Source organism: Corvus kubaryi, unplaced genomic scaffold (genome assembly GCF_017639235.1).
Source record: "Corvus kubaryi isolate FWS band 111438036 unplaced genomic scaffold, C.kubaryi_AGA036_p1.0 37266, whole genome shotgun sequence".
NCBI lineage: Eukaryota > Metazoa > Chordata > Aves > Passeriformes > Corvidae > Corvus > Corvus kubaryi.
Window position 1 is genome coordinate 1252433 of NW_024581081.1, and position 27175 is coordinate 1279607.

At 38.8% G+C, this 27175-nt stretch overlaps 1 protein-coding gene across 2 annotated transcripts in view; it reads right to left on the reverse strand.

Annotated features, from left to right (window-relative positions):
• PRKN (parkin RBR E3 ubiquitin protein ligase) overlaps positions 1-27175 on the reverse strand; it is a 693755-nt gene that overhangs the window by 11838 nt on the left and 654742 nt on the right. For both annotated transcript variants that reach the window (XM_042025061.1, XM_042025060.1), the window contains one exon: positions 6388-6474. In XM_042025061.1, coding sequence (XP_041880995.1) covers positions 6388-6474 — 87 coding nt within the window. The remainder of the gene's footprint in view (positions 1-6387; positions 6475-27175) is intronic.

The following is a 27175-nucleotide window of genomic DNA, read 5'->3' on the forward strand; positions in this document are numbered from 1 at the left end:
GGCTGAGTCCCAAACAAGGAGCAGCTGAGGTTTGATTTGAAGGTGTTGGGTCTGGGAAGGGCTTTGGGATTTGGGTGACAAAGGCCTCCAGCTTAGGGCTACAGCCAGGACAGACAGGTTAAGAGTGAAATTGAAGTTAAGTTTTACAGCACTAGCTATAGATTTACACTGGAAGAGACTGTAGGTGAACGTTTAGAACATGTATCTTTGTGGCTCAGTAAAAATGCTGTTGTTGTGTCTTGTAAGAGACCACAGCCTTTGTGCCAAGCCAGCACCATGAGCCTCAGGACCCATCAGGCTTTATCCGGACTTGTCTTGGCATGCCCTAGAGGTTTGGTTTAGCATGTGACAACAATTATTTAATGATCTGATGACTGTTCCCTATTCTGCTCTTGCTTTAACAGTTCCATGTATTTTTGTAACTAACAGGCAGCAGTGACCATTATGGGTACTATTGGGCAGAACAAACTCTCTCTGACCGTACAATAATGTGCTATGCAGAGGAGTAAAGGCATGGGATGATAGAAGAGGCCTTGAAAGCAGAGGCACAGGATGATATGGGAGGCCCCAGCAATAAAAAACCACTCTCAGGTGGTCAGTTACCCAAATACAGCCTTGAAAGATAAAAACAGTCTTGAGGACAACAAAGAGAACAAAGGCATAACTGACTTGGGTAAAACATGCCAATGTTGGCTTGTACATCAGAGAAGGAGTCTGTTAACAAACCCATAAGACTGACTCCAAGCAGATTATACAGTAAGAAGGAAAAAAATCCTTTAATATCAACATCATGCTCCTTCTGGTAAAGGATTTACCATGCCAGCCCATTCCAGACTGCAGAAATGAGCCTAGAACCCAGAGAAGCAGTGGAAGGTTAAAAACAACACAAGGGAAATGGGTGTTACCTGAAAGTTTGCATATCCTTTATTTTAACTATGTATAATTTGAACTATAAGTCCTAGTGTTATTGTAAATTGACTAAAAATACTTCATTGATTAGCTTTCTAAGACTTTGATAAAACTAGCAATACATTTTTTATTTTGCATATACAGTGAACATGGTCTGAAATAAACACCTTCACCAGGTAATGAGATTTTCAATGTAATAAAATGGCAGAAATTTACACAACCTAGTCTGTAACCCGTGTGCAAGAAATGGGTAACAATTTTTAGCTGCATCAGCAGCTAAAGATGAATGTTTAGTGAAGGATTTTGCTGGATTGCATGAATTGCAGGGCCAGGCTTGCTAGAACAAGCTGGAATTAAGGCTTGAACTAAGACTAGGTATGTTCTGACAGGATTTTTAAGGAGTTTGGGTTGGAGCTTGGAGCAGAAGAGACCACTAAGTAAACTTTAAGAATTTAGACACCACAGATGTTTAGTCTAGGCTTAGCTTTACAGCTGTTGCTTGCCTATCATTAATGGCAGAACTTGTTCAAATGAGAGGAACTAGATTTTTGTCTGGGTTTTCTACAAAGACTGCCAGACTGGTTTATGGAATGATGAATTAGACATCAGATTTTCTTTTAGGTTTGCACCTTTGAATGCAGGTTATAGGAGGTATTTGTGTACAGCTGTAACTATAGAAATCTATCATGATGTTTAATTTATTCTCTTTACTAAACTCACAGCAACCTCTGAAAAAGCAAACTTGCTAAAAAGCAAGCTTTTTATAATTATGCACTCATTGGTTTGGTAGGACAAGATAATCAGCAGCTTCTTGGAGAATGTCCACGGAACCATCTCTAAAACATACTCTTTAATAACATGTTTCATCCAGTTTGTGTCATGTTTTTTTCCCCCCAAACATTTATGACTCAGTGCCCCATATTCTATTCACTTATTTACATAGTCACTGCTTTTACACCAGTGTCATTGCTATTGCTATTACAGTTTACCTTGCTGGTGTCTTATGAACATGCCCAGCAGCAAAACCATCCTGGAAGCTACTCTGAAAAGTTCAAATCTAATATGTGGTCACATTTTATTGTCCAGTTGCTAGTGAGCAAGAAGGTTCTTTGCTTATCCTTGTAAAAGGAAAACCATCTAGAAAGTTTTGTGCTGGAAAAGCTAGGCTAATTTTAAGGTGGGGACTTACAGAGGAAGCTGGTTTATGGCTAATTCCCCACCAGCATAGACTGTATATGTGTGAGGTTAAAAGAGGCCAGGAAGCTTGGTTTTGTGGTGTACATAGCAGGGACTATGTGGTTATTTCTAAACCTAAATCTGGCTGGAGTCACCTTTACTGTGTCTTTGATTCCATCATGCACACTGTGCCTTTTAATTCATCAAATATGATTGGTTCTGTCATCCCAAAGTTCAAACAGCTCCAGGAGGCTGCAATGGTTTTAAAACAAAGCTTCTCAACTGATATTGCCACAGATAAATTTTATTTTCCTTGAAATAATGTAATTTACACACTAAGATGGGAAATAATCAGTCCTGCATCAGTAAGTAAATGTTTAAGATACCAATAGCCCATCTGGGCTAAAAATGGACATTTCAGCAGAAAGAGAACATTTTATCCTTCCCAATGGGCCATGCAATATCTGTGCACACATCTGAAAGGTCATGATATGCCACTAGTTAAAGCTGGGCTGCTCTCTGCATGCTTGCTGCTGAGTTTGCCTTTTCTACCCCAAGCAGCAAGTGATGCCCTTTGGCTTCCCACCATTATAAGCTTCCAACTCCTTTATTTGGAACAGGCTTTCGAAGATCCACATGTGGCACCCACTTTGTCCTCCTGTGCCCTGCAGTTGTGGTTGGTCTCTTCCTTCCTCCTGCCAACTGACCCCATTTCCCCTTCCATCCTTCCCTACCCTCCTTCACAGTCCCACCACCTACACTCCCCTCTCTTTACCTCAGGCTTCTTCCTCCCTCCTTTTGACATCTGCCCAAGCACAGGCTCATTTCACCACCACTACCATTTATGTTTCCTGGACCCTCATAGCTGTGCCATGTCATCTCACATCTCTCTTTCTTTTCCTCTTTCTGGAGCTTCTGCTCTATCTGACAGGTCATAGTCCCTCCTGTCAGCTCTTGGCTTTCACGGACATTCAAATGCCTCTGTATCAGCCTCTACCTCTCCTTCACAGGGATCTCCTTCTCCAAGTCTTCCCAAATGTGTGCCAGGCTCTGAGGGTACCATCAGACTTTGCTGTCCCAGTCCCCTAATAATCTCTGCAGCCTGTTCATGGCTCAGGAACCCATGTCAGTGCCTGGTGACACTGCAGCAGGGCCTGTCTCCAGCTCCCCACATCCCTGCCCAGACCAGTCATAGGTCATCTTCCACCCTTCTGACTCATCCCTGTCCTCAGGCCCTGCCCTGACACATGGAAAGTCCCGAGGAAGTAGAGGGCCCTGGCACACATTGGGAGCACTGCATGGAGTGCCGCCACAGCTCTTCCTGCTCTCTATATTGTCGCCAACTACTGGTCACTCAATTCCTCCACAACAACTCTCCTTTTTGGTTTTTCTTTCATCTTTTTCCCACTCCTCATGCTTCACCATGTTCACCTCTGTCACGCTGACGTAGGCCTGAACCTGTCCACAGTGTTTCCTCTCATATCGTTGAACATCGGAGACCTGCAGGCATTTGCAGAAATGCGAAGGCAAGAGAAGGTCCTTTCACTACTGCAGCCACTACAGGCTAAAGTAAACCCTGCATTTTTCTTATAGGAAGTATTTCCCTGAGACTGATCCCGTATCCTGCACCTGTTCTGGAGAGGAACAGTTTAGTGGAAGTATGTCTGTCCTTAAATTCGACTGGCAGGAGTTGTGACAATCAGATCTCTTTATAAAATAAATGATATGGAAGAGATCCAGACAGGAGTCAAACTGCATGAGTTGGAGACAACTCTGAAGTCTATTGTTCCTACCTTGAAACAGACCACAGTCAAAGATAAAACCTTCTCACTGCCTCACCAAGCACTACAATCACAGCAAGTTAGGTCTGACACACAGACCTATGCGCTTGGCAGGTGGTGCCAAGTGGAACAGACAGCCTGAAAGCACAGGTGGATAAATGTTTACACTAATCTCAGTGAGAGAGATGGAAACTGTCCCAGAGGCCCTGCCCTCCATACATGCCCCCTGAAAGGTTTCTGTGCCCGGTACGGGAGTGCGGTGTGCCGGGCGGCTCTGCAGTGATGCTGGGCGGGTGAAACCAGCATCTCACCAGCACCTGAGCTTGCCCTATTTCTGCTGCCGCTCGGTTTGCTCGCCTGGCTAAGGAAAAGCAAGGAAAACATTCCTTCAGTGGCACAGCACCGCCTGGTGGAGAAGTTTAATTAGTGCCGCTCTCAGTTTCTTAGGGCAAGAGAAGGTGGACCTAAGTCAATTAACTTCAGCTTAAACTGGAGTATCAATGAATCCTGCGTAGTCTGTGGTTTTGTCTGTGCTGGGGAAGTGATTTGTATAGATGCAAGAGTTATTCTGGTACTACAATTTAGCTATTCTGGAGCAGTTCTTTGAGAGTACAGGACATTTTTCAGGAAGAGCAAGAATGTTCACCTTACACTGGAACTGCAAAAGTAGTCAACATGGCTAAGTTAACAGGTCTACTTGGGTGCAATTTGTGTGCTGAGAGACTGAATCGGATGGATGAAGTGCTCCCATTGTTATAAGGAAAAGCTAAGGCAATATTCAAATATTTAAAACAAATGACTTTTTCCTATGGTATTTGATTCTTCCTTTATCTCTGCCCTACAACATAAAAATTACATGAACTCTAGCTTTCACCATTGTTGAACTCACTTGTAATGTGCCATGACAACTTTCAGTACTCTAGGCAAAACTGAGCATAAATAACTTAATGAATATAGAGCTCTCTGTTCAGGTCGAGATGTTTTCAAGTCCTAACTCAATCAAGACATTGGGCCTTGGTCTCCTATTTTACTAGGCTGTTAGATGCGTTAAGCATCTCTCAATGTCTCTGTTGAAGTTGCTTTGTTTTTATGTAAGTATGAATGGGAACTGGAAGACTGCTCAAGGCTACTGCAAATAAAATTAAACTGTTCTTCAGAGAGGGCAGATAAACTGCAAATCTCCTTATTATATATACATATGGCTTCAAAACTGGGTTGCACAAATTAATGGAAAAAAAAATTGCTGATAGCTACTAAACATAAAATACCACATCTGCATCACAAATCACTAGAGGCTGGGAAAGTAGATGGCTTTTGGGTCTGATACAATACACATGTTCCAGCACAACAGAGGTAGATAACCTGACTGACAACTAGAATACAGACTGTTTCATTCTGTCTCAACCAGTGCTAATTCTTTCTATAAATTAGAAGAGCTTCACTAGGAAAGGTTAAAGAGAAGCATCTCTACACAGGTCATGGCCTAGTGCAATGCCTGCAAAGTATGGCATAGGAACCATCTCCAGGTAGCACATGGCAAAGATTCCCAGGAGAGCTTCAGCTCCCTGCCAGTTTCTGTGTTCAGTGAGTCCCCAAAAGCCAGCCTCAGATAGAGCCTGCCTGCAGGCAGTTACAGGAGGTTGGCACACTTCCCTGAGAGCTGGCTGGATGCAATTCCTCATCAGCACCTGCCCACAAACCTTTATCTGCTACACTGGACTGTGTGGGGGCTCAGGGTTTGAGTTTCCTCTTAGCATCAAACCTGCCAGATATCTGAATAGCAGTTTTCTGCTTCCTAGGAATGCACCCTGGACATCAAGCTGTGAGATATTTAGCGGGTATGTTTCCTGTTCTTTTCACTTCCCACTTTCTAATTTTTTAAGTTTATTTTTTTAATTTTTATTTTTAGTTGGCAAGACTGTGGTTTACATGATTTATTTATTTTAGGGAAAACTTGAATCTCAAACAAAGAGAAATGCCAAGACAGAAAAACTATTTCCTGTCCAGGTCTATAGCTACAATAGCTACAAAATTATAGATTAGCATAGAATAATTATCATCTAACATCTTGCAGCCTAGACAATCTATTTTTTTATTTCTGTAACCTAAAACATAAATTACCAATAGTATTTTCTGCATAGGCTGTATAAAAGCCCTGTTATTTATATTATAAACCCACATGAGTTCCTGACTGGTGCAGTAAAAATAAGCTGAAAGGCAGCAAGACTATAGAAAGTCTTTCAAAAGTGTTCACATTGAATAGAGACAACCCTAGAAGCCCACTGGGAAGGCCTTTTCTTTAGCAACTGATGGCAGAGCCCTGTGTGTTCCTGACAGAACTCAGCTACTCTATCAATCAAAGAGACTGAAATGCACAGCAAAGCCAATTCGGCAACTCCGACGGCTGGAGTAATTCAGCATGAACATAATTGCTTTTACTCGGGATTATAATTAGGGCCCATTTGACAAATGTCACTCTGGCTGAGCCAGGGAAAATGATCAGGAATTGTGAGATCCATACCTTCTGGGCCATGGCTCCCTGCGGGCTGAGGAGAGAGTTGCATTCCCCTTCATGATATTCTTCTTTACATTCACGGCAGAACACAGACTGGAAAACAAACCAAAGCATGCCAGTCATAAAAACACACTAGGGACATAGACAGCAGGTTACAATCATGAACACTCATACAACAGATGATCCCTTGCCCTTCACTTTCCATTAAATTCCCATAATCCTCCTAATTGTGCATCTTATTATACACTCTGATCATTAACACAACAATTTTGCTGTTATTATTACACATTTCATCAGTGAAGTAACATAAATGCCATTATTAAAAATGAGATTTTGCTACATGGTTCATTTAGGGACGTAAAGTCGTACTAGATACTTCTGGGTGTGCTTTTCCTGCTGTGAAATCTATTTCTAGAAGGGTGAAGGCTGAAAAAAAGCAGTTCTGCTGTATAGTGTTTGCTAATGGAAATAGTCTATTCGTAGCTCTGAATCAAATGCCTTCTCTATGGAAAACTATTGCTGACTTTGCTAGGAGATGACCACTTTATAAAAGGCCGTATGAAATACCATTTTCTAGGAAATTATATCCTTGCCATAGACCTTTAAGATGGTTTAAAAAAATCCACAGAAATAACACAATGATAGGATACTTAACACAGGGTTTAGGGATCTACCTCTAGACCTTTATTGCACTTTTAGCAACTGTTCTGGTTTCATCTTCCTTAAATAACATTGCTCTTTACATAAGGCTTCATTGAAAAGTAATGTCTTTTGCAGGTAAGTGAAACAATTGTCCCTAGTGCAGCCTGACTGCCTCTGCCACCTAAAGTGGTTCATATGTATCAGGTTTGATGCCTTTTGTTAAACTCTAAAATGAAGATATCTGTCTTGACATGTGTCAAAATCTTTGACCCATCAATGCTGCATTAAATTCTGTGTCCTTGCAGGTAAGGGGAAAAGTCAATAATGTAGAATGGGTCTCTATTATGCTGTTTTAAAGCTATGCTGTCTTGATGCAACTCCATGCTCTGAAAGATCTCTCAGCAGTAAGCCATTCTGACTGGCATTATAAGCAAGACTGATAAAACAGCCCTGATTTTTAGATACAGAGCTGCATTCTCATGTAATGAACAAAGGATATCAGGAGGACATGACACTAGAACATTTGTCTGCCAGTAATTCCAGCTTTTGTATTTTCATTTGAACTCTTTCAAGCTGTATTTTCACTTTTCTAAGAAGCACTGAAAATCATATTTTATTGTCATGCTAAAGAAACTGAACTTAATGAAAAGAAGCATTGTGCAAGTACAAAAGAATTGATCCTGTTATTCAGAAAGTCGGGGAAATTGGGAGTGGTGGAGTGGAGTGAGTGTTCTAACTTCCAGAGATATCAAACCTAATCACTTGTTTGCTTTCTTGTCACTTCTCTCCACTATTTTGTCAATGATCTAAAGTGTTTTGTTTTACTTCAACTAACACTGATTTGTTAATTCACTTGTGGCTGTTAGCAAAAAGCTTCACAACGGAGGCACTTTTTTGCGGGGTTTGTTGTATGGGAGGCTGCATTGTTGTAATAGAGCATCATTTAAATACAACAACGATTTGCAGGGTATTAAATGGTCAAAAGCTTTGGGCATGTTAAGCACTGCTCAAACACATCCAGAGAGATACTTTCCATCTGAACACCTATGGTCTTAAAGACTTGTTATCCCTTAACATTTAAGGTTATGCCTGGGTTTAATGGAATTTCCTGCTGTGTATCCTACTCTCTTTTTCCTTTGTGACTTTATTTCCTTATGAGCACATCTGACTGACATTTGTCTGATAAGGTTTTGTATACACTTGCTTTATCACTGCCTTATCACACAATGCTTCAGCTTCCTTTCCTTACTCCAATCTCTCTTTTCCCATGCAAGCACAATTTTAAACCTTTCATAAACATTGAAAAGGGAGAAATAATGAAGAAAGAGAAGAAAAAACAACCAGGGCATATATTTTGCTGAGACATTCTGGCTGACTAGTTTATGTGGCATTGGTGTTTATTATAATAATAAAATTCATAAGCTCATGCAGTACTATTTAAGACGTGAAATGAATTTTCTCATTATAGAGGCCACATTTCATACTTGCCTTTGAAATAAATTATCTTCAGTACCAGTGTTACCAATGTTTTCCCCACAGGCCTATTGGAAACATTCGTGAGTGTATAACTGGGCCTTTCACTAACAATTGTATATCCTGCAAGTAAGTCTGTGAGTAAGCCTGCCACATCCTTGTAATGAAACAAAGCCTGATTTTTTTGTGAGACAGGATACTCTTTTCACATCTTATTAGATAATGGATGAGATGTAGAATCAGTTCTGTGGCAAAGAAACACCCCGGAGGCTGATCGCTTTGTCAGAATAAATAGGCATCTCCCAACAGAAATGCATTAAGCACTCCCTTTTTATGGCAAAGCATGCATCATAAAGAAAAGGCATGTCACTTACAACAAAGAGCAGTTTGTGATAGTTTTATTCATTTTTTACTTTCAGACATGAAAAATATGATAAATTTTCAGTAACAAAATACAGTTGCAGTAAGCAACTGCAAAAATGCTGTCACTTAACTTGTATTTTATGGCTTCATTAATATTCATACAGTTACTTTGCCCTTGGAAAGGAAAGGATTTGATGTTCAGTCAGGATTTAATACTTTTGCATAAATTTAGTATTAGTCAGTGCTTAAAATTACTATAAGTAGTGTAATTACTAATAATAGCCACACTTTCTTTTCCTTCTTGTGCCAAAAAAAGACTGGAAGATTGCTGTGATAATATAAACAGCAGGTAAACTTTCTACGTCTTTATGTATTTAGCACTTGCTGTTGTTACCCTTGAAAGATTCTTTGGTTGGAAAACAATCAACAAAAAGAATAAATCCCAAAGGTTCAAACCTACTCCTGCATTAGAAAGAGGATTAGCAGGGAAATCCCCAAAGCACTTAAGGGATTTAGGCACTGGAAATTAATATAACCTGTGTGTTGGCTATTACAGGCTTTTGAATATCTGTAAAAACGTATGAGATAGGCCCAAGAAGAAATCCTAAATCCAGTGACCTCAGAATGGGGGGTATTAAAAACCTCAACAGGGATTCAGATCCTGTTTTTAAAATCCTCCTATCGTTATGATTATTCAAACAAAAGGTAAAATCAGACCAAACTCTGGTCAGTTCTTTGGAATTCAAGCCCTGCAGATGATGTCTGCAGTGACACTGAATAAAAACTAGGGTGGTAAAACCAAGCTCCAGTCTCAGTTATTCCTGACTGGCTCATTTACAGTGTTTTGAGTTTGGAAGTGGGAGCAGAATGGGGCTCTTTTTTTTTTGGATGAAAGGAGAATGAGTTTGTCACTTGCATGCTATGCTGGTTGGTTTTTTAGAAATAAGATTTTATCATTTCCTTTTTCACAACATTTCAAAGATTTGCTTTCCCTTGGATTAAGCACCACAGCTCTCACTCTCCCTTGCCTACTGCAAATGCCTTTTCTTTGGTCTCTGGTAATATCTCCCTATAGTGCTTATAAATATTACTGTTAAAATTATCTTTCTTCCAACTTCAATAAAATATTCCCATTCCCTGCACAAGGCTTCACGTTTGAGCTCCCTTCTGTTATTTTAAAGTTACTCCTCAACTCAGATATTCCATTTCTTTTTCACCCTTACCTCCTTCCATGTGTCTACACAGCAGAATGTAGGGAAGTTTGCAGTGAGGCAGTCACAGACAGGGTTTAATCTGGAGCTCTGTAGGTGCACTGCTAGGGACTTCTGTGCAAGTAACAACTCAAGCACATACCCAGATTTCTTACCAGCCTTCTGCAATCCACGTTGAAATCTGAACTGTCATTTCTTCCCTCCTGTCGTTATCACTATTGGCTTTATACTGATGACAGACTATGTTTTGGCCAAGGTGTGTCATCCAAAACTAACATTCACATCCAGATTAAAGATATCAGGTGAGGAAAGATGCACTCATACCTCTAGTGCAGTGTTTTATTGGCTCTTCAAAATCACTTTTAAAACTTGTATCTAATGTCTGCTTTGACTCTTTCTAGTTTCAGCTTCCAGCCACTGCTTTCTGGTTTGCAATTCTTTGCTAAAATGAAGAGCCTTTCAGTATCCCATACTTTCTTCCTGTGAAGGTACTTACGTACTGCAATCAAGATACCTCTGAATCTTGTTTAACCTAAGCAGAGAAACTGCTAAGCTTCTTGCTGGTTAAACCATTCATCCTCCTTCTCTCCTCCAGCCCCAAATCATATTCATTGCACTTATCTGAGGATTGTCTTGGTTTTGTTACTAGTTATATTTGACTAATCTGTATCATTGCTGTGCTGCATCAGCAAAGTTTTATTATATACTTCTGAATCACTGTTGAGTATTGAATCATGACAGGTTTGCTGACAGTCCCTGTCAAATGCTGCTATCAATACTCTGCTATGAATAGACTCTTCACACTGCTTTCTGTGATCTGCCAGTTCCTAACCCTCATGACCAAAGCATGATGAGACATCCCTACCTTGTCATCTGACAGTGATGACACAGTGCTGCTGCTCAGACCCCAACCACATCAGTTGGAACCTAGCCCACTAAAGCCTTTTATTGATATAATATGGTGATGAATACCTTATCACAATATTCTGTAGTTTGAAGTCTTACAAAAAGACTTGAAGAAATTGATTTTGTGCAATTATTTTTTCTTATCAAACTTGCAATCTCATCATAGAATGAAATCAGTTTCTTCTGTTATGACCTGTTATCACTGAGAATATATAGACTTGTAAAATCTTATAAAAATCACTCTTTTTTCTGCCTTTTTCTATTTTGATCATTCCTCATTTGGTGGTGGCTGTCTGGACCCTCCACTACTGATGAGAATTGTGAAAATTAAAAGCTACTGAATGTAGGCAGGATCAACATCTTCATCAGTATTGGAGCAAAAGTAGTATGCAAGAAATGCAAAGCTTCCTCAAAACCATACCTATATGAACAAGTAAAACCAACACGGATCTCCTCACCTTTCATTTAAAATGCAGTGCTTACAAGTTTTACTTTCCTTCTCAGGAAAACAAATACTTCAAGAAATCAAGCTGCAATGCATCTACTCACTCTTTCTTCTAAAATCAAGCTCAAAACCAAACCAAAAGAGTGCTACATTATAATTCATGCTGAGGCTGACATCCACCACAGCTGACACGTGTTAATTCTATTATTTATTGAGCTGCCAGAAAATGCTCTTTAAGTGCTCTTATAATGTGGGAAGCCTATAGTGTAGTCTAAAGAGAATCCCAGAGAAGCCATGTATAATCTAAGACACGTATGGAACTAAATAGACATTTTTATGTCTTCAAAACCAGTTTGGTTATATATTACACATCAAAGCAAAATAAGTAACAGTCCAAGATACTTGCACAGCTTTGATCATCACGGCATCAGAACATCTTGGAACTGTAAGAAAATCTCTTTCATTGTATGCCAGTGAAGCAGCAGAGGACTGCTGTTACTGTTTTAGTGACTGAAGCCTAATTTGTAGAAAACCTGGGCCACAGATCTTTAAAATTTGAGGATATTAATTCAGTTGATATGCGTACCTAAATGTCACTGAGGATCCACACTAAAGGTGCTTGTCCAAAATCACATAACATAAAGGAGATTTCCAGTTTTTAGACATTGGACTCCCCCACTAGTCAGATCATTCCTCTAAAGAACCACGCCTCTGGTTTAATAAGGTAAAAATTTCACCTAATAGAGGTAATCAGTGAAGTATTTCCATGCTTTCCCCCCACCTCCTTTAAATGAAAATACAATGGAGGAGTGAAACTAAGTAGTCACCAATCACACAGAATATCCTATGAGTTCCAACCATCAAATATTTATATGGTATAGAGAAAATGTATAGTTGTTTGTTCTTCATCAGACTAATGGGATTTTTTTACTAGACTTTTTAATCTGAAGAGTGTTTTATTAAATCGTAGTACAAACAAAACACTGGATAGGTAAAAAATTAATTATCTTCACTGGACAACATCAACATCTGGTCAAAAAATTCCTTGAAAATGTAAAATATTTTAAGGCACCAAGTTTCAATCCTAAATAAGCTTTTCTAGTCTTACTATAGGCTTGCTTACTGGAGCAAACATTTATATTGAAAATATGAACATGCCTTATGGGAAATCAAAGCAATCCGGAAGTGACAAATAGAATGACCCAAGTCATCTCTCTACAGTGTTTCCATTTAGAAAAATATAGCTTCCAAATGCACTTACCAAAGTACAAATTATGTTATAGTGACTGAGAAATACATACAAATTTTTTTATTTTTCTTCTAGAAAAGCCCCCAAATCCCAGATTTCACAGAAAAAGATTTTACCATATTATATTTCTTTTGAGTAAGAGAGGACTTAGATCTTGGCAAGAATTCAGACCTCCATAAACACAGACTAAGTATTTTTTACTTTGAAACTACAAACTTTGTTATGTATTTCCACCCAAAGTCAATTAAAACCATCCCTTACCCTCCATGAAAGTCACAATCCTTGTCATGCTGCTGCTGGGAACCAGACATCTCAGCTATTGGATTGGCTTTGCTGCTGGCACTTTGTTATATCCAGAACCAAGTGTGAGACCATCATCCACACACCCTGTCTTTTGGTATTTCTTGTCCTTACAGCAGGAAACTTTAAAAGCAGAATATTTACCATCTGGAGTAGCTATGTTTACTTGGAATTTGTGGCTTTGCCAACTGTCAGTTACAGAAAAACCTGCAAATACTACAATGAAGATAAATGCCACAGTAGAAAAAGCCATTTAGACATTAGAAAAGTCATTTCTAATGACACCAGTTTTATCAGATATAAGGCAATTGCAAAGCATAGTAGTACTTGCAGAGAAATTTTGGTCTTTTTCCGTATAATAAAGTACACACATTCACTATGCATATTTCAGCTAAAAGCAAACTTTTGTAAGAAGCATGACAATCTGTCAAAACATGGTTTCAAAAATACAGCTGCATTCTCTGTGCAGCTTTTGCAATCTAAGGGCAATTTGCCATCAATACTAGAAGAGGCAATTTTCTATAAACATAAGAAGCTTTAAGCATAGGACTTAAGCATAGCATCAAGATTTCAGTGTTTTCCTTTTGAATCTGAAAGTCTCCTTCCTGACTTCTGCAAAACAACCATGGGCTCATTCCCTAAGATCTAGATGATGGCATTTATGTCTGAAGCCTCTTCAGTGAGTGCTGGCGAGTTTGCGCCTCCAGCCAAACATACTGTCCTGGAGCTTGCCTTACATCACACAGCATTAACCTGAAAGATGGGCTGGTTAAACTGGCAGCATAAGCCCAGAAAACCTGTCCCAGACCTCCCCCAAACTAATTTGCTGATTTATGTGGATTGGCAATCTTATTTCTGCTTCCCAGCCCCCTTCTTTGTTGCCTTGTCGTCCAAATGCTGCAAGGGATAGAAGAGAAGAAAGAAGCAGGGCAGAATGCATGTACTTCTCTCAGAAGGAGTGACTTCAGCCCCTGTGGGAGAAGAGAGAATGCTCTTTCCGGATTCCTCTACCCATACGTACACACAAGGGTATTACACAGTCTTGTTCTTAGTGTGTTGGCTGGGATGTGAGATTTACTAGCCCATCCCAGAAAATTAGAAGGAAAAGCCTATAAAGCAGAGTTAGTAACAAGATTATGTGGTATACCGAAAGTATGAAAACCTGTTGTTGGTTGTGCTATTATGTGCACATATGAGAGTCATGTCTTTTTATCACTGAAGGATCCTATCTGATAGCTGACTACCTAAGCAAGCATGAGTTCAAACATTGCAAAATTTTCAAAGCAGACCATAGCTTTGGTTGTCTAAACAGGCATAGATGGCCCTGGCAGAGTTGCACACCTCTAACTGGAAGAAGCAGAACAATATTGTGCCCTGAAGCACTAGGAAGGGATGCCCAGTTAGATGCCAACCAAACTCCCTCTGGAAAAGGAAGCCAAACAAGCTTAAGCAAAGTAAGCAGCTGCCTATAGCAGCAGGCTGTTAAACCCTGCAAGACATTTGTGTCCCTGTTACTTACCTGTGCCAGAGCTGTGGACAGCAAGCAGAGAGAGCAAGGCTTCTAGCTTGTCATGCTACAGGGACTCTGACAAGACCTTAGATGTTAAACATGACTACTTTGAGGAGCTCTTCCTAGCCCCAGAAACAGCTGCTGCCATGGACTCTGACCCCTCCTTCAGGACCAGCTGTCACAGCTACTCATCCTCCTCTGCTCTTAATTCTTTTGTACCCGCTTCTCCTCTCTGCCTTCTCATTTCTGTGCAGCAGTAGCCTAGATCCTTTCCTTCTTCAGGTGGAAAAACTGAGCTTTACCTGCAGGTTGCACTGCTGAGAAGCTTTGGGGTAGCCCTGCTGGAAGTCTTACGGCCTTACCGATAATCTGTAGCTAATGCAGCTGTAGCGTATTTGGGACCTGCACTACTCTCTCTGCACAGTGCTGTGTTATGCTGGGTAGAGGTTTCAGCACAGCTTGGGGATGCAGAGCTGCAGAGATCCCTTACTTCCCTCTGCAGTACAGACATGAAAAAGAAATTTAATTAAGTATTAGGTTCTTGGTGGCCCCACTGGAGAGAAAAAACAATTGTGTATTGACTTAAATCTGTTTCCATTTAAGTTAATTTAGTAAGTAGTACAGACACCTAATCACATCTATCTAGTGTATAATGTTTACCAATTTCATGCCTGGATGACTAATAAAATGAAAAGTGTATGCAGGTTAATGTAAGATTTCTACAAATGATTTCCATAATAAATTAAAAAGTATTTATATGAGGAAACATTGAAAAACCCCAATATCATTGCCACCTTATAATTTAATGGAATGTCTTAGAAACTAGATGCAAGGGATAAGGCTATTAATTTATGAATAAGAGGAACAATTTTAAAGCAGTTGAAGATGTAAAATGTATTAAATGGGATTTTAAAAAGACTTTTTGTAATCTAGTGCCCATAATTCTCTGTTTTGAGCATGTAATAAAAGACTGTAGCATCCCACTTACAACTGATGAAAAGGAAAAATAAAAGAAAAATAGGAACAAACCTCTAAATATATATTATATATAGGCATGTATTAAAACAGAAACGATGTGTCTCTCCCACTTAAGGTGGTAGAAATCCTCTGTCACTCCAGTGGAACAATACAGTATTTACCCCAGAGCAGATAAAAGTCAGAGCATGAGTTACACTGCAAAGAAAATAAAGCTAGAGTGTATGTTGTTATCACTGAAATGGATACAAAGAGGTAGTGGAATTTTACATGGAAGAAAGCATTATTTTTAGGAACTAGGATGCAAAGAGAGAAAATGATAGTTTCCTTGAGATGCCTTTAGAAAGTATGAGACAATGCACTTTATAACAAGTATAACACAGTGGCTATTTTTTCCTGCAGAACATGCAACACTACAACTGAGATGTAAAAGCTTATTTTTTTTTTTCAACAAAGTGGTTGAAAGCTACATTAAAATATCATTTCTTCCAGGTTTGAAAAAGATGCTTTGTTGCTGAATGCATATATCAGTCCATAAGGAATGTCATGAGGAATGAATTTTACTGCCTTTGGCTTTAGCTCCTGCTTTAGCAGCCTTGGAGTTCTATTAATATGCCCTTAAAAAGTACAACAAATCTATTTCCATATGATAATACTGCTGCTCTGCATGCATGCCCTGGGCATTTGAGCACCTAGCTGTACATTTATATGTGCAAACAGACCTGGAAATCTGACGGGTTCATTAATGTGGTTCTTGAAATGAACTACTGAACATGCAGGCTGGGAAGATGATGAGAGCTAAGCAATTACCCAGTGCTTAATTCACACTGAATTGCAATAGAAATCAGGACACTCCTTTCCTTGAATGTCTTTTTAAATATCCCTAACAGAATGAAGGCACCCCACATAAAAACTTTTATTCTGTGCCATTTGGACTGTGTTCTTGTAACAATGTGCAAGATGCACATATTTTGTTCATCTGGTTGCTGGAATTCATCTACATTCAAAAAAGCCCACCCAGCAATATTAAAAACTTCCCGAAGATGGCAGCAGTGACACAGGAATCGACACAAGCTGTCTTGGCTAAGATTTTGCAGTTGAAAAAGATTCTTAAAAAATCATAGTCAATAGCTATGATCCAGTCCGGGGTTACTAACAGCTGATACATGCAAAACCAGTCTTGACAAGACAAAGAAATGGTATTCAGATGCACTGAAACACATAAAAAGGAGTAAGGGGTACTCCCTGTTTCAAGGGCATTGCATCTTACTGCTCTTGGATTTGGTAACAGCTGAAGCCCTGTAAAAAGAACATCCTTCTGAATATGACCAGATAAAATAGCATAAATAATGTATCTGGGATAACTGTGGTGCTTTTAAGTGTTTTATTGGGTTCATGCTATCTCCTATTTGTAGCACTTGCTTTTTAGAACTGTCAACACATATCTAGTTTATGTACTAGGGAGAGCATAAAATAATGAACAGATTTGTGTGTCTCTCTGTTCTCAGGAAATGCCTGGCTTCTGCACATGGATCCAGTGAGCGTGCCTTCCCTCTTAGTGACCAGATTAAGGGCATGAGGATATTTCTCTGACAGAAATTTTGTTTGTTTGTTTTAGGGTTGGTTTTTTTTTTTTTTTTTTTTGAGGGGGGGAGGGGAAAGAACGACCTCAGGTCTTTATTCTGCTTCTAATTTATGTTTGTCATATGAAAAAGTGAATCTTTTAAAATTAGGGCATAACTAATCTATGACCAAATCAAATCCAATCCATGTTCTCTCCAAAGACCAGCACCACTCAGTTCAACAGCTGTTTGTTTCAAATTCTGAGTGAATTTTAATAGTACTTCACTGGAAATAACAAAAACCCCACAAAACCAAACCAACCAGAAAAAAAAAAAATCCCCGCATTAGAGGATTCTAATTAGAGGTGTCTCTAAGTCTGAATATTGACACTGCACAACACTGAGAAACTCTGGACAAATTTCAAAGACAGATGAAGACTTCGTTTTAAGCCTCAGTCTAAAATTGGATGTAGCCAGACCTTGGAACTCCACCAGGTCCAAGCTCTGAAGGATGGATTTAAACTAAAGATCTACAATTCCAAGTAATCTGAAAGGGGAATAAACTAAAATAAAAATAGTTTAGAAGTGAGAAAGAAATGGCAAGACTTTTAAAAAACTGCCATATTTGGTTCTTCTGAATGGAGCATCATCTTTGCAAAATGTTCTATAAACACTGCTAGAGAAAGCACTGGAATAATGATGAAAATACCACCCTTCATCTTTCAAGGAACAAAAGCAGATGCTTCCTGAAAAACACAGGCCAAATCAAAAAACAATGATAGCTGGACTGGTTTATGCCAGGAATACCCTGTCACAATGCAGAGCTCCCATTAAGGATACCTCAATTTCTGTACCTTCTTTTTGGTGCAAAGCCTAGCTGTGTGATTTCAAGAACTTTTCTTTTGAAACAGGAATGTTTTTTTAACTTACAGAATTTGTGCTAATTGTATTCACAGTGTATGTACCAAGTCAATAATGTGACCTCTTGTCTGACCTTCCAGACTAATCCTTTTCTGGTTTGTTGATCCTAGACATTTCTATAAAGAAATTATACAAACTACAAAAAATGATCCCTGAAATGTGAGCTTACAACATTACCTGGTTTATAGGAAATACAATTTGGCACTTGTCTCAGCACCATTTTGAAGAACCACATAATAAACATTTTATTGCAAAAGAAACTCCATTCAGACTCTGACTACATACACGTGTATGAAACCAGCAAATACTGTCCTGTATCAGCATATACTGACAGGCAGCAAGATCTCTGTCTACAAAAAATACACTGCATAAATAATTCATGTTTATCAAGATAATTTTTCCACTCAGCAATTTTCTTACCTTTCTTTGGATTTCTGACATCTACAAATCGCCCAAGAAGCACTACATTTCTCTAGTTGCCTTGGAGGCAACACAGCAAGGCACAAGCAATCTAGAAGATTTCTGGAGTGCATTGATGACAATTCCTTGACACAAAGGATGGAGGAGCCAACAAGGGGACATGGTCTGCTGCACTTCCATCAAGGAAGAACTAGTTGATCTGTGAAGACTGCAGGCAGCCTAGGCTCCAGCAACCCTGAACTGATGGAGTTCAGGATCATGACAGAAGGGAACAAGGCAAAAAGCAGGACCATAAATCTGGATTTCAGGAGAACCTACTTTGGCCTATTCAGGGCCAAAGAGTGCCATGGTAGCCGGCCCCCAAGAAAACAAGGGTCATGGGCAGTGGCTGATGTTCAAGGATCACCTCCTCCAGCTCAGCAATGGTCCATCCTGACCATCAGGAAGTCAATTAAAAATAGTAGGAGACTTGCAAAGAAGACCAAGGAAAGTCTGCTGATGAACTGGGCAGGGAATTTGGTGACAAAGTACATGGAAAAAGCCAGAGCAGTCCTAGGACCCACAATTAGCATAAATTTCACTGCTACAAACGTATGATATGCAATTACACTCTGGATGGCACAACAAATAACATTAAACCAAAGTGCAGATGTTCACCCTTTCCTCAGCATAGCCAGAAAAGCAGATGCAATCCTTAAATCCCAAGGAAATGTGTATCTGCATGTGCATGAGTACAGAAGGATGACTCCAAGCTGGAACTTCTGAATAACATGGGAGTATACCAGACCTCTGTATAAAAACAGTTTATGCTTGACCAAAAAAATATTAATGAAACAGTCTTTGTTCAAAAGATCCACTGCAAGAAGGCAAATCTCACATAATGCATCCAAATACCAGTGCTGGCTGAAACAGTTTGCCTGAAATCTGGGAAAGCATGATGCAGTCCCTCCAAGTACCTCTAGGACATCCCTGTGCCTACCAACGGGTCTCATTCTCAGAACTCTGAACTAGTACACTTTTTTTAGTTTCTGGAATTAATGACTGCAATGCAAATTATCTAGATCTTTAGAATAAGCATGCATGGCTGAAGAATTCCTCATTCATGTATGGTTTCTAAGAAACCAACGTGATAGGGCTTATTGTTCGTTTTTAATAAGAAAGGGAGTTCACAAATTCATCTCATGTGATAATTAGATTGTGGCCTGATGATCTGATTATATGTGAAATTTCTTGCTATCATGACCAGTTCCTGGGCTTATGCAAATGGACATGACTCCATTTTCTCCAGTGGAGCTACATTAATTCACAGCTGCTCAGGATCAGAGCCTACCTGCCTGTTTCTGACATCTAGGATATGAATTCATATGGCTGTATGGCATCAAGATTCACTAGTCAAGTGATGCCTTAGGTTTTAACTTCCATAATTTTCAAATCCTGTACTGCCTAGTGTGTAACTCTGAAGTTTCTTGTAGCCTGTTAACTTCTGCTCTCATGCTAGGTAGACATACAAAGCCTCTCCAGGCCTGCTCTCCAAGGACACTCAGACCATCCTAGGCCCAAAATCTGTAAACCAAAGCCTCTAAAGCAGGGGGCAAGCTCAGGGAAACTACATCAATAACTGAAGCTTTAATTGGAGAAGTAACCCTGATATGCAAATGAACCAAACCTATAAAGGTGTGAAGAACTTGTGACCTGTCGTCCATCTTGGGGTCCATTTTGAGAATAGCCTCTGGCTTTCCAGGGGGTACCTTTGAAGGCCTTTCAAATAAACACCTACCTTTATTCCCTTATTCTTGTCTAGTCTCTGTTTCTAGGAGGCCTCTCAAGGCATCAAAGTACAGCACATACCTAAATATTTCTCATTTGAGATATTCTGCTGCAGTAATGCACCTCCTCCTGGGGTCTGCCCCCCCCCCCACTCTTCTTATTCATTCCATCTAAATTCACTTCTTCCTTCCATATATCTAGCTACATTTACATCTTGACTCTCTTGATTGCATTCCTAAAACAAAATTCAAGCTATTCACTATCTTTCTTTTTTATTTTTTCCCATGTCTTTAAAAACCTTTTGTCTTAAAGCTATTGAAATTCCTCTTTTTTTTTTTTTTTTTTCTCCCTCTCTCCCAGTACATTCATTTTCCTTTTGTTAATAGCTGGAAGCATTACTCTTCTCACACTGTTCCTCAAGATAGCAAGAACCTTTTAATTGCTGTTAGAACTTTATAAAAGCAATAATACAACTATAACAATGCTAACAATACCACTATCCCAACAACAAAGAACAATCCTACTGTCAAACACAAGGTGCATCATCCCTTCCTCTCATCTCCTTCCCTACTCTCAAAAGATTCGGAAGTGGCCACACCTGGAAGCCTTCCAGCCATGAAGGCACATGACTTTGGTGTATTCTTGAGATAGGAACAAAAAGGTATGTGTTTGGAGACACTCACCCTTTCTGCCTCCTGAGGTATATGCTTCAGGCATTCTATGCAAATGAGCCAATGGTAATTAGGGTAGCATGAGCCAAATTCTGTATTCAGGACCCACATAGAAAGTAGATAATTAATCAAGGGGGAAAAGAAAATAAGAAACTTTGCTTTTTTTTTTTTAATATATTATTCAGATATAACTGATCCTGAGGAAATTATTAATGTGTGTCTAATCCCCACTACTTAAGCTTATATATGATTGTATTCTGTGCTAATCATGGTATTTTTGTTTTTTTGGGGGGTTTCTTTTTGCACAAATCAAAGAAGAAAGAAACACACCCATGGGTCACTCATAAATAGAAATGTATCATTATCCTTGAAATAATTACAATCTGGTGGGAAAATGTTGTAATTTTTTATCTTTTCCCCTCAAAATTCAAATTCCTTTGCTATTAGGAATGTAATGCAAAGAAAAGAGAAAATAGCCACAGTTAGTGTATGATCCTGCTGTATTTTTATTCTTTGGCTTCAAAGGTAACCTACCAGCTCACACAGAAAACAAAGAAAGGTTGCTTTCGTAAACTGTCTTAAAAGCACTCAACAATAATGACCCCAAATCACTACAGCTCTCAGTTGTCTCACTGCAGTATTTGGGAGCTGTTACTGTAGCTTGTTGATAAATAAGGATCAATAAGAAAACCTTGTTTGGAGTCTTCTGATGTCTTACCTTTATGTAGTATGTTTACTTCGACTGTGTGCCACAACTGTGTGCCACAAACTCTTTGGATTTCAATCTCATTTTTGGATACATAGGAGGTGGAATTTTCCTATAAGCAGCAAAACAAAAAGAGGCAAAGCATGCCTGCTTGTACTGAAGTGGCAAAATCACATTTGTCAAACAGAGATGGACTTTAATTTGCTCCTGTAAGTTGTGATATCTGTTATTTTCCCACTGGAGAATCAAGTGTGCATCATTTTTCTCAGCTGCTTTATGAGAAAACTGTAGTTCATGAAAACCTGGAAGGTATTAATGGGAAAAGGATGCAATTTGACTCACAGTTCGAGTTATCTCTATTTTCCATTAACAGAGAGTGCTATGTTTTTAAATTAAAAACCATCCAAAGCTACAAAATTCAAGGTTTGTATCAACATTTTGTTCAGTCTCATGTTCAAGGAACAAGCTGGAAATTAATCCCACATTTACGTTCCGGTCATTTTATACAGCCTCTGCTTGTGGACTCTAGCTCTAGTCAGTGTCCACTTTCAGGAGTTTCTTAAATGCTCATCCCTTGTTAAGATAACATTCAAAAGTCAGAATTAACAACTATTTGCTCTAGCTTGTCCCCCATCCTGGATGCTTGAACTATCTACCTGTCTGCTCAGTACACACACACGCAGCCCAGCAGAATTACATGACAGCGCCTGTTCTTGATGACACACATACAAGCTTCCAAAGGGAAACAACTTTACAGGAGGCAAACCCATGGTTTTCTGTACTCATAGTATGTATATACCACCAAAACTATTAATATGAGAATAGATTAAAAAAAAGGAATTTCCCTTGCAGTCAAGGAATAATGCACACATTTGCTATTTTTTGAAAAGCCTTCCTCTGAAAAAAAGGAATTTCTCTGATTTTTGACAGATGCCACTGCTGCTGTGGGATCCAATTAGATGTTTTGTCTTGCATAATGACTGCTAAAGATATATACACGTAGCATTACACAAGGAATTAAGATGTATAATTGCATAATGGCTTCTAGGGATGAATATACATGCCATTACACAAGGAATTAGGATGTATAATTCTTAATGAGAGTGATGTCTAATGCCTGAGAGTAGCAGGCTAGACATTAGGTCCCCATTAAGAATAGGCTTAATTTAAAGCATTTGAACAGTCTCACTCAAATCGATCTCAAGTATAAGTGGATGTTTAAGCAAATTTTTTCATTAGGACTTTACTCCTAATGCACAGCAAATTTATTTAATTCAGATTTTCTAAGAGCTTTTATTAGAAATATATAATGCCAAGCAAGTAAAATACATGATTACCTATAGGAAGCCTTCCCAATATGTCATTTTTTTACACCTGACAATTGATGAGTCAACCTACAGCAAGTCCTTGTAAATCTTGTTTTGTTAATGCCTTATATACTGAATTTCTTTCTTAAACAGAAAAATAGTTCGGCTTATTGGCAGAGATCTTGGTGCCCCTGCTGGGTCATCTCGGCAGCTCTGCACTCAAGATGTGTCCACACTTGTACAGGTTTTCAAAGGAAACTAGTGTTATGCCTATCTCTTTCTTGACTGGTTTGAGCGCCTCCCCATTATACACGTGCGATATACAATGGATGCGCATCTCAGCACTGAACTGTAGACAATGGGAGAGCTATAAACATACAGAAGTAGCACTTCTGTTAAGACCCTGACAGTATCCTTGTCCATCAACCACAGAAACTGTAAGGCTTAACGGGACGCATGGTACTCTGAGATAACACATGCCTTGTGGGCGTTGAGGCAGAAGTGAACGCTTTTAGTGACCTGCCAGTGTTATCTTGCAGCAACATACACACCTTGGAATATCCTATGAAATTATAAAATAGCCCCAAACTCACAGAAAATTATTATTAGGTTTTTAATTTAACAACTAAACAAAAGAAGTGAGGTGCGTAATAATTAAATGGCCAGTAAAGAGCAAAAAACTCATGAAATGTTTCATTTCTGGACTGCTGAGGAGAACAATAGACAGGGACACAGGTGAATGAAATAAAATGTCATGTACATTCTTCATGCTATTCAAGCATAGCAATTTCCCCAAAGGTCCTTCATTAAAACAAGAATGAAATAATGGAAGAGATAGTTTGGAAAGATTTTTTCTTTTTTTCATGCACCTTAATATTTCTCAAGACACACTTCTGTTTATAATTCTGATTGGCATTTGAAGTGCCATAGTTACTCTACTGGATCAAACCACAGCCCTGTATAGACACAAATTTCGTAACCTACAATTTAATTCATATATATATATATATATATATATTTGTAATTAGAATAATTCAATGTTTCCAATCAAACATTTAGTGGGTTCAAGTTTTCCAGAAAACATGGAATCCTTTTCTAAAGCATTCGTACAAACTGATAATCGTCACTGTACATTTATCTAACAACAGTAAGTAATCTATCAATTAACCTGGAAATCTTGCAACCCTACATGATGTTTTAGCAAGGGACTACTCTGGATTTATAGTGTTCTGTCTTTTGCATTTAAGAAATAAAATAAAAAAAAAAAGCCAGTTCAGCTATATGGGATTAAATACTAAGAGATACTAAACCAGCAAATTCCAGTTCCCTCTTGCAGAAACCTTTCAATAATGCCATTAACAAAGTTTCTGAATTATACTCTCTGAAAACAGAAAATGCTTCCTAATTTTGTTGGACAATCAATTACAGATAAGATAGATGGGAAACTTGTCCAGATTATCGCAATGAACAACCAGTACTTGTCCTCTTTGTCCTGTGAGTACATATTGGTTTTGTCTGGCATAATAGTCCAAATATTGATTTGCAATCAACTTAAAAAAACATCTCAGCAGATGACTTGTCTTAATGTCCTCTTGAAGCAGTGGGTTCCACACTAGTGAAGTGGTTCACATTCAAGAGTGAGTTTCTCTTGTGGGTTTTTTTTTTTCCTTCCTGTGAGTAATGGTCATACAAAATCCATGTACAGGACTAAAATACAGCTTTGATACAAAAGCAGATGAATGAATGAATACCTCAACATTCAAGCAGCATAGGAACAAGCACTGTACATTGTAAGAATTTCTTAAGATCTTATTTTAGCTGTAAAGATACATTATAATTCAGTTATTATTTTACACTCTATTCAGTATAAAATAACTCCAGTTATTTTGCATGATATTACTTATGTCCTGTCATATTTGTGTCATAAACATGACACAAATAAATATGACATATACTGAGATGTAGTATCCTGTACAAGGGCAAGATCTCTGGAGACAGTTAATATCTTTTGCTGGACCAGTTGGTACAGATAGAATATTGAGCAGGGTTGTTGGATATATACTGGCTTCTTCAGTTTAATCCAAACCCAAAATCTTCTCTATTTTAAGAGTTCCCTGGAATAAAAGAAATTAAGGAGCATTTCTATGAGCATTAGCAATAAAGAGGACAGTTTTGCAGACATTTGTATAATGAGTTTGAGAGACGATATGGATTTTCTGATGTTTAACCAGGCTTGAGGTTATAATGCAGCTCAGGACATTTGAAAGTTCTCTTTTTCTCTTCTATCCCCACTACTTATTAATGAAATTTGTGGAAATATATCTGATAACATATATTTAAAATTGGCCCCATAGGTTACCAAGATACTAAGGGGGTGTGAAAGATCAGCAAAGATGCAGAAGCAGTGCTCTTCCATAAGACTTATTTCCATACAAAAACAGGATAAAAAAAGTGAGCTCATCTCACACTCTGACAGGCAAAGTCTGCTGATAAAGAGGGAACAGGAACATGGAGCAGATACACAGTGATGAAAACAGGGTAAAGACTTACAGAGTAGAGAACAGAGTGACATGTCCCATTGTTAAGTCTGCTCCTCTTTGTGCTCTATATATAATTTTCTTTCGTGCTCCTGTAAGTCTCTATCCTTTTTTCTGCTGTGTGTTCTGAAAGGAAGAGAGATATCTTTTAAAGGCCCTCAATAGGTTTTTGGTAACCTATTTTATGTGATCATTAGCCTTCATTATGTTTCCATCATCTGATTTTCACATTACATAGCTTCATTTTTTGCTCTCTCTGACTGTGAAAAAAGAAATGCACCTATATCCAGGTTAGCTTTTTTTTATGGTAAACCCAAACACTTTCAATAAATTACTCTAAAGGTGTTCTTTTTCTTTTTTTTTTTTTTTTTTCCCCATGGAAAGAAAACTTCATATTTTCCAATATTTCAGTGTTAAACTATTTGAAACTTGTCATCATTTTGGTAGTTCTGCTTTGTTCCTTTGTTTCAAGAGCAATTACACCCGGAGGCACAGGACACAATAGGAGTTACAGCATTTTTGATGCAATGTAAGTGCTATCTTATGTAACAAGACCATCCCCTCCCAGGCTTTGCTTCACTTTGTTTACCCCAGTAATACAATCCAGCATCTGATTTGCTTTCAGCACTGCAGCTGTGTTTTAGTCCAAAGGCTTTAGGGACTTTTCTATAAACAACTCCCAAATCTCCCTCGTATCAAATAATCCCCATTCTGTTCTGGGAAGGATTTTTTTTCTGTGAGTGCTGATTAACAAAGTAGCTGAGTAGAAGTTGTTTCCTTTCAACCTTCCTACCAATTCATTCATGATAAGACCCCAACACAGTGCTTGCAACACTGCTGCTGTTTCCAAGAGAGAGAATTTTGATGTCATAAACAAACGTGAGCTCATGGGCAGAACCTATCAAGAAAAAGCCAGAAGAAAGCTAAATATAGGCTCATTCTCATGTCATTATCAGCTAGTGGTAATTCATGAATCATCTATGTCTATTTAATACTATGAGAGTTCATAACCTATGCTGATCCTCCCCCAGAGATGACAAAACAATAACATTTTAAAGGTATTTGTTTTATGGTTTCTTGATTAATGAGGCTTTGAGCTGATTCACAACTATACTCACTGATGCAGAGGGTATTGGCAAGTACACATGATGCAAGGGCAAACAGATTGGCACATCAAACATAACCCATTTGCCACACATGTAATATGCACAGTACATAAATATCTAAGGACAGAGCTTTAGAATGATTTCCTTATTACGTGCCCAACAGGGGGTACAAACATGTACTTTGTTTGTAGTTGGCTCTGTAGTCACAGCAATGTCATGCTTTTGTTAAGAAAGTTCAGAATGCAGAAGAGGAAAGCTACATTTTGCCTTGTCATGGCTGCTGCCCTCTGGGTTCCATGCTGCGCTCCCAGGGGAGCAGGAACTTACTTGCTCCCACAGTGCACATGGATATGGGGCAAACTCTGGGAGTATGGAATGCAACAGGGTGTGAGACCTGGCAGCTAGGATATGAATATAGGGTGGGAATCTCCCAGGAGGCAGTGGGGACTTGTGTGAAGAAGGGAGCAAATCCACAGCTAAGTCCTCACAGATAGCTGATGAGTTCTTAAAGATCCGGAAGGCTCTCTGGAAGTTTGTTGCAGCCTAAAAAGCCACTGACACTTGATGGGCTGGAAAGCAAAATGGAAGTAATGGCACACTTGTAATGACATGCTGAAAGATTTGTCTTTTCCCAGATACATTCATTTAATGTCTTGGCCACTGACTGTTGTTATGTTTAAAATTATTGCATCATTCTAGTTCAGTATATGAGATATAAAAATG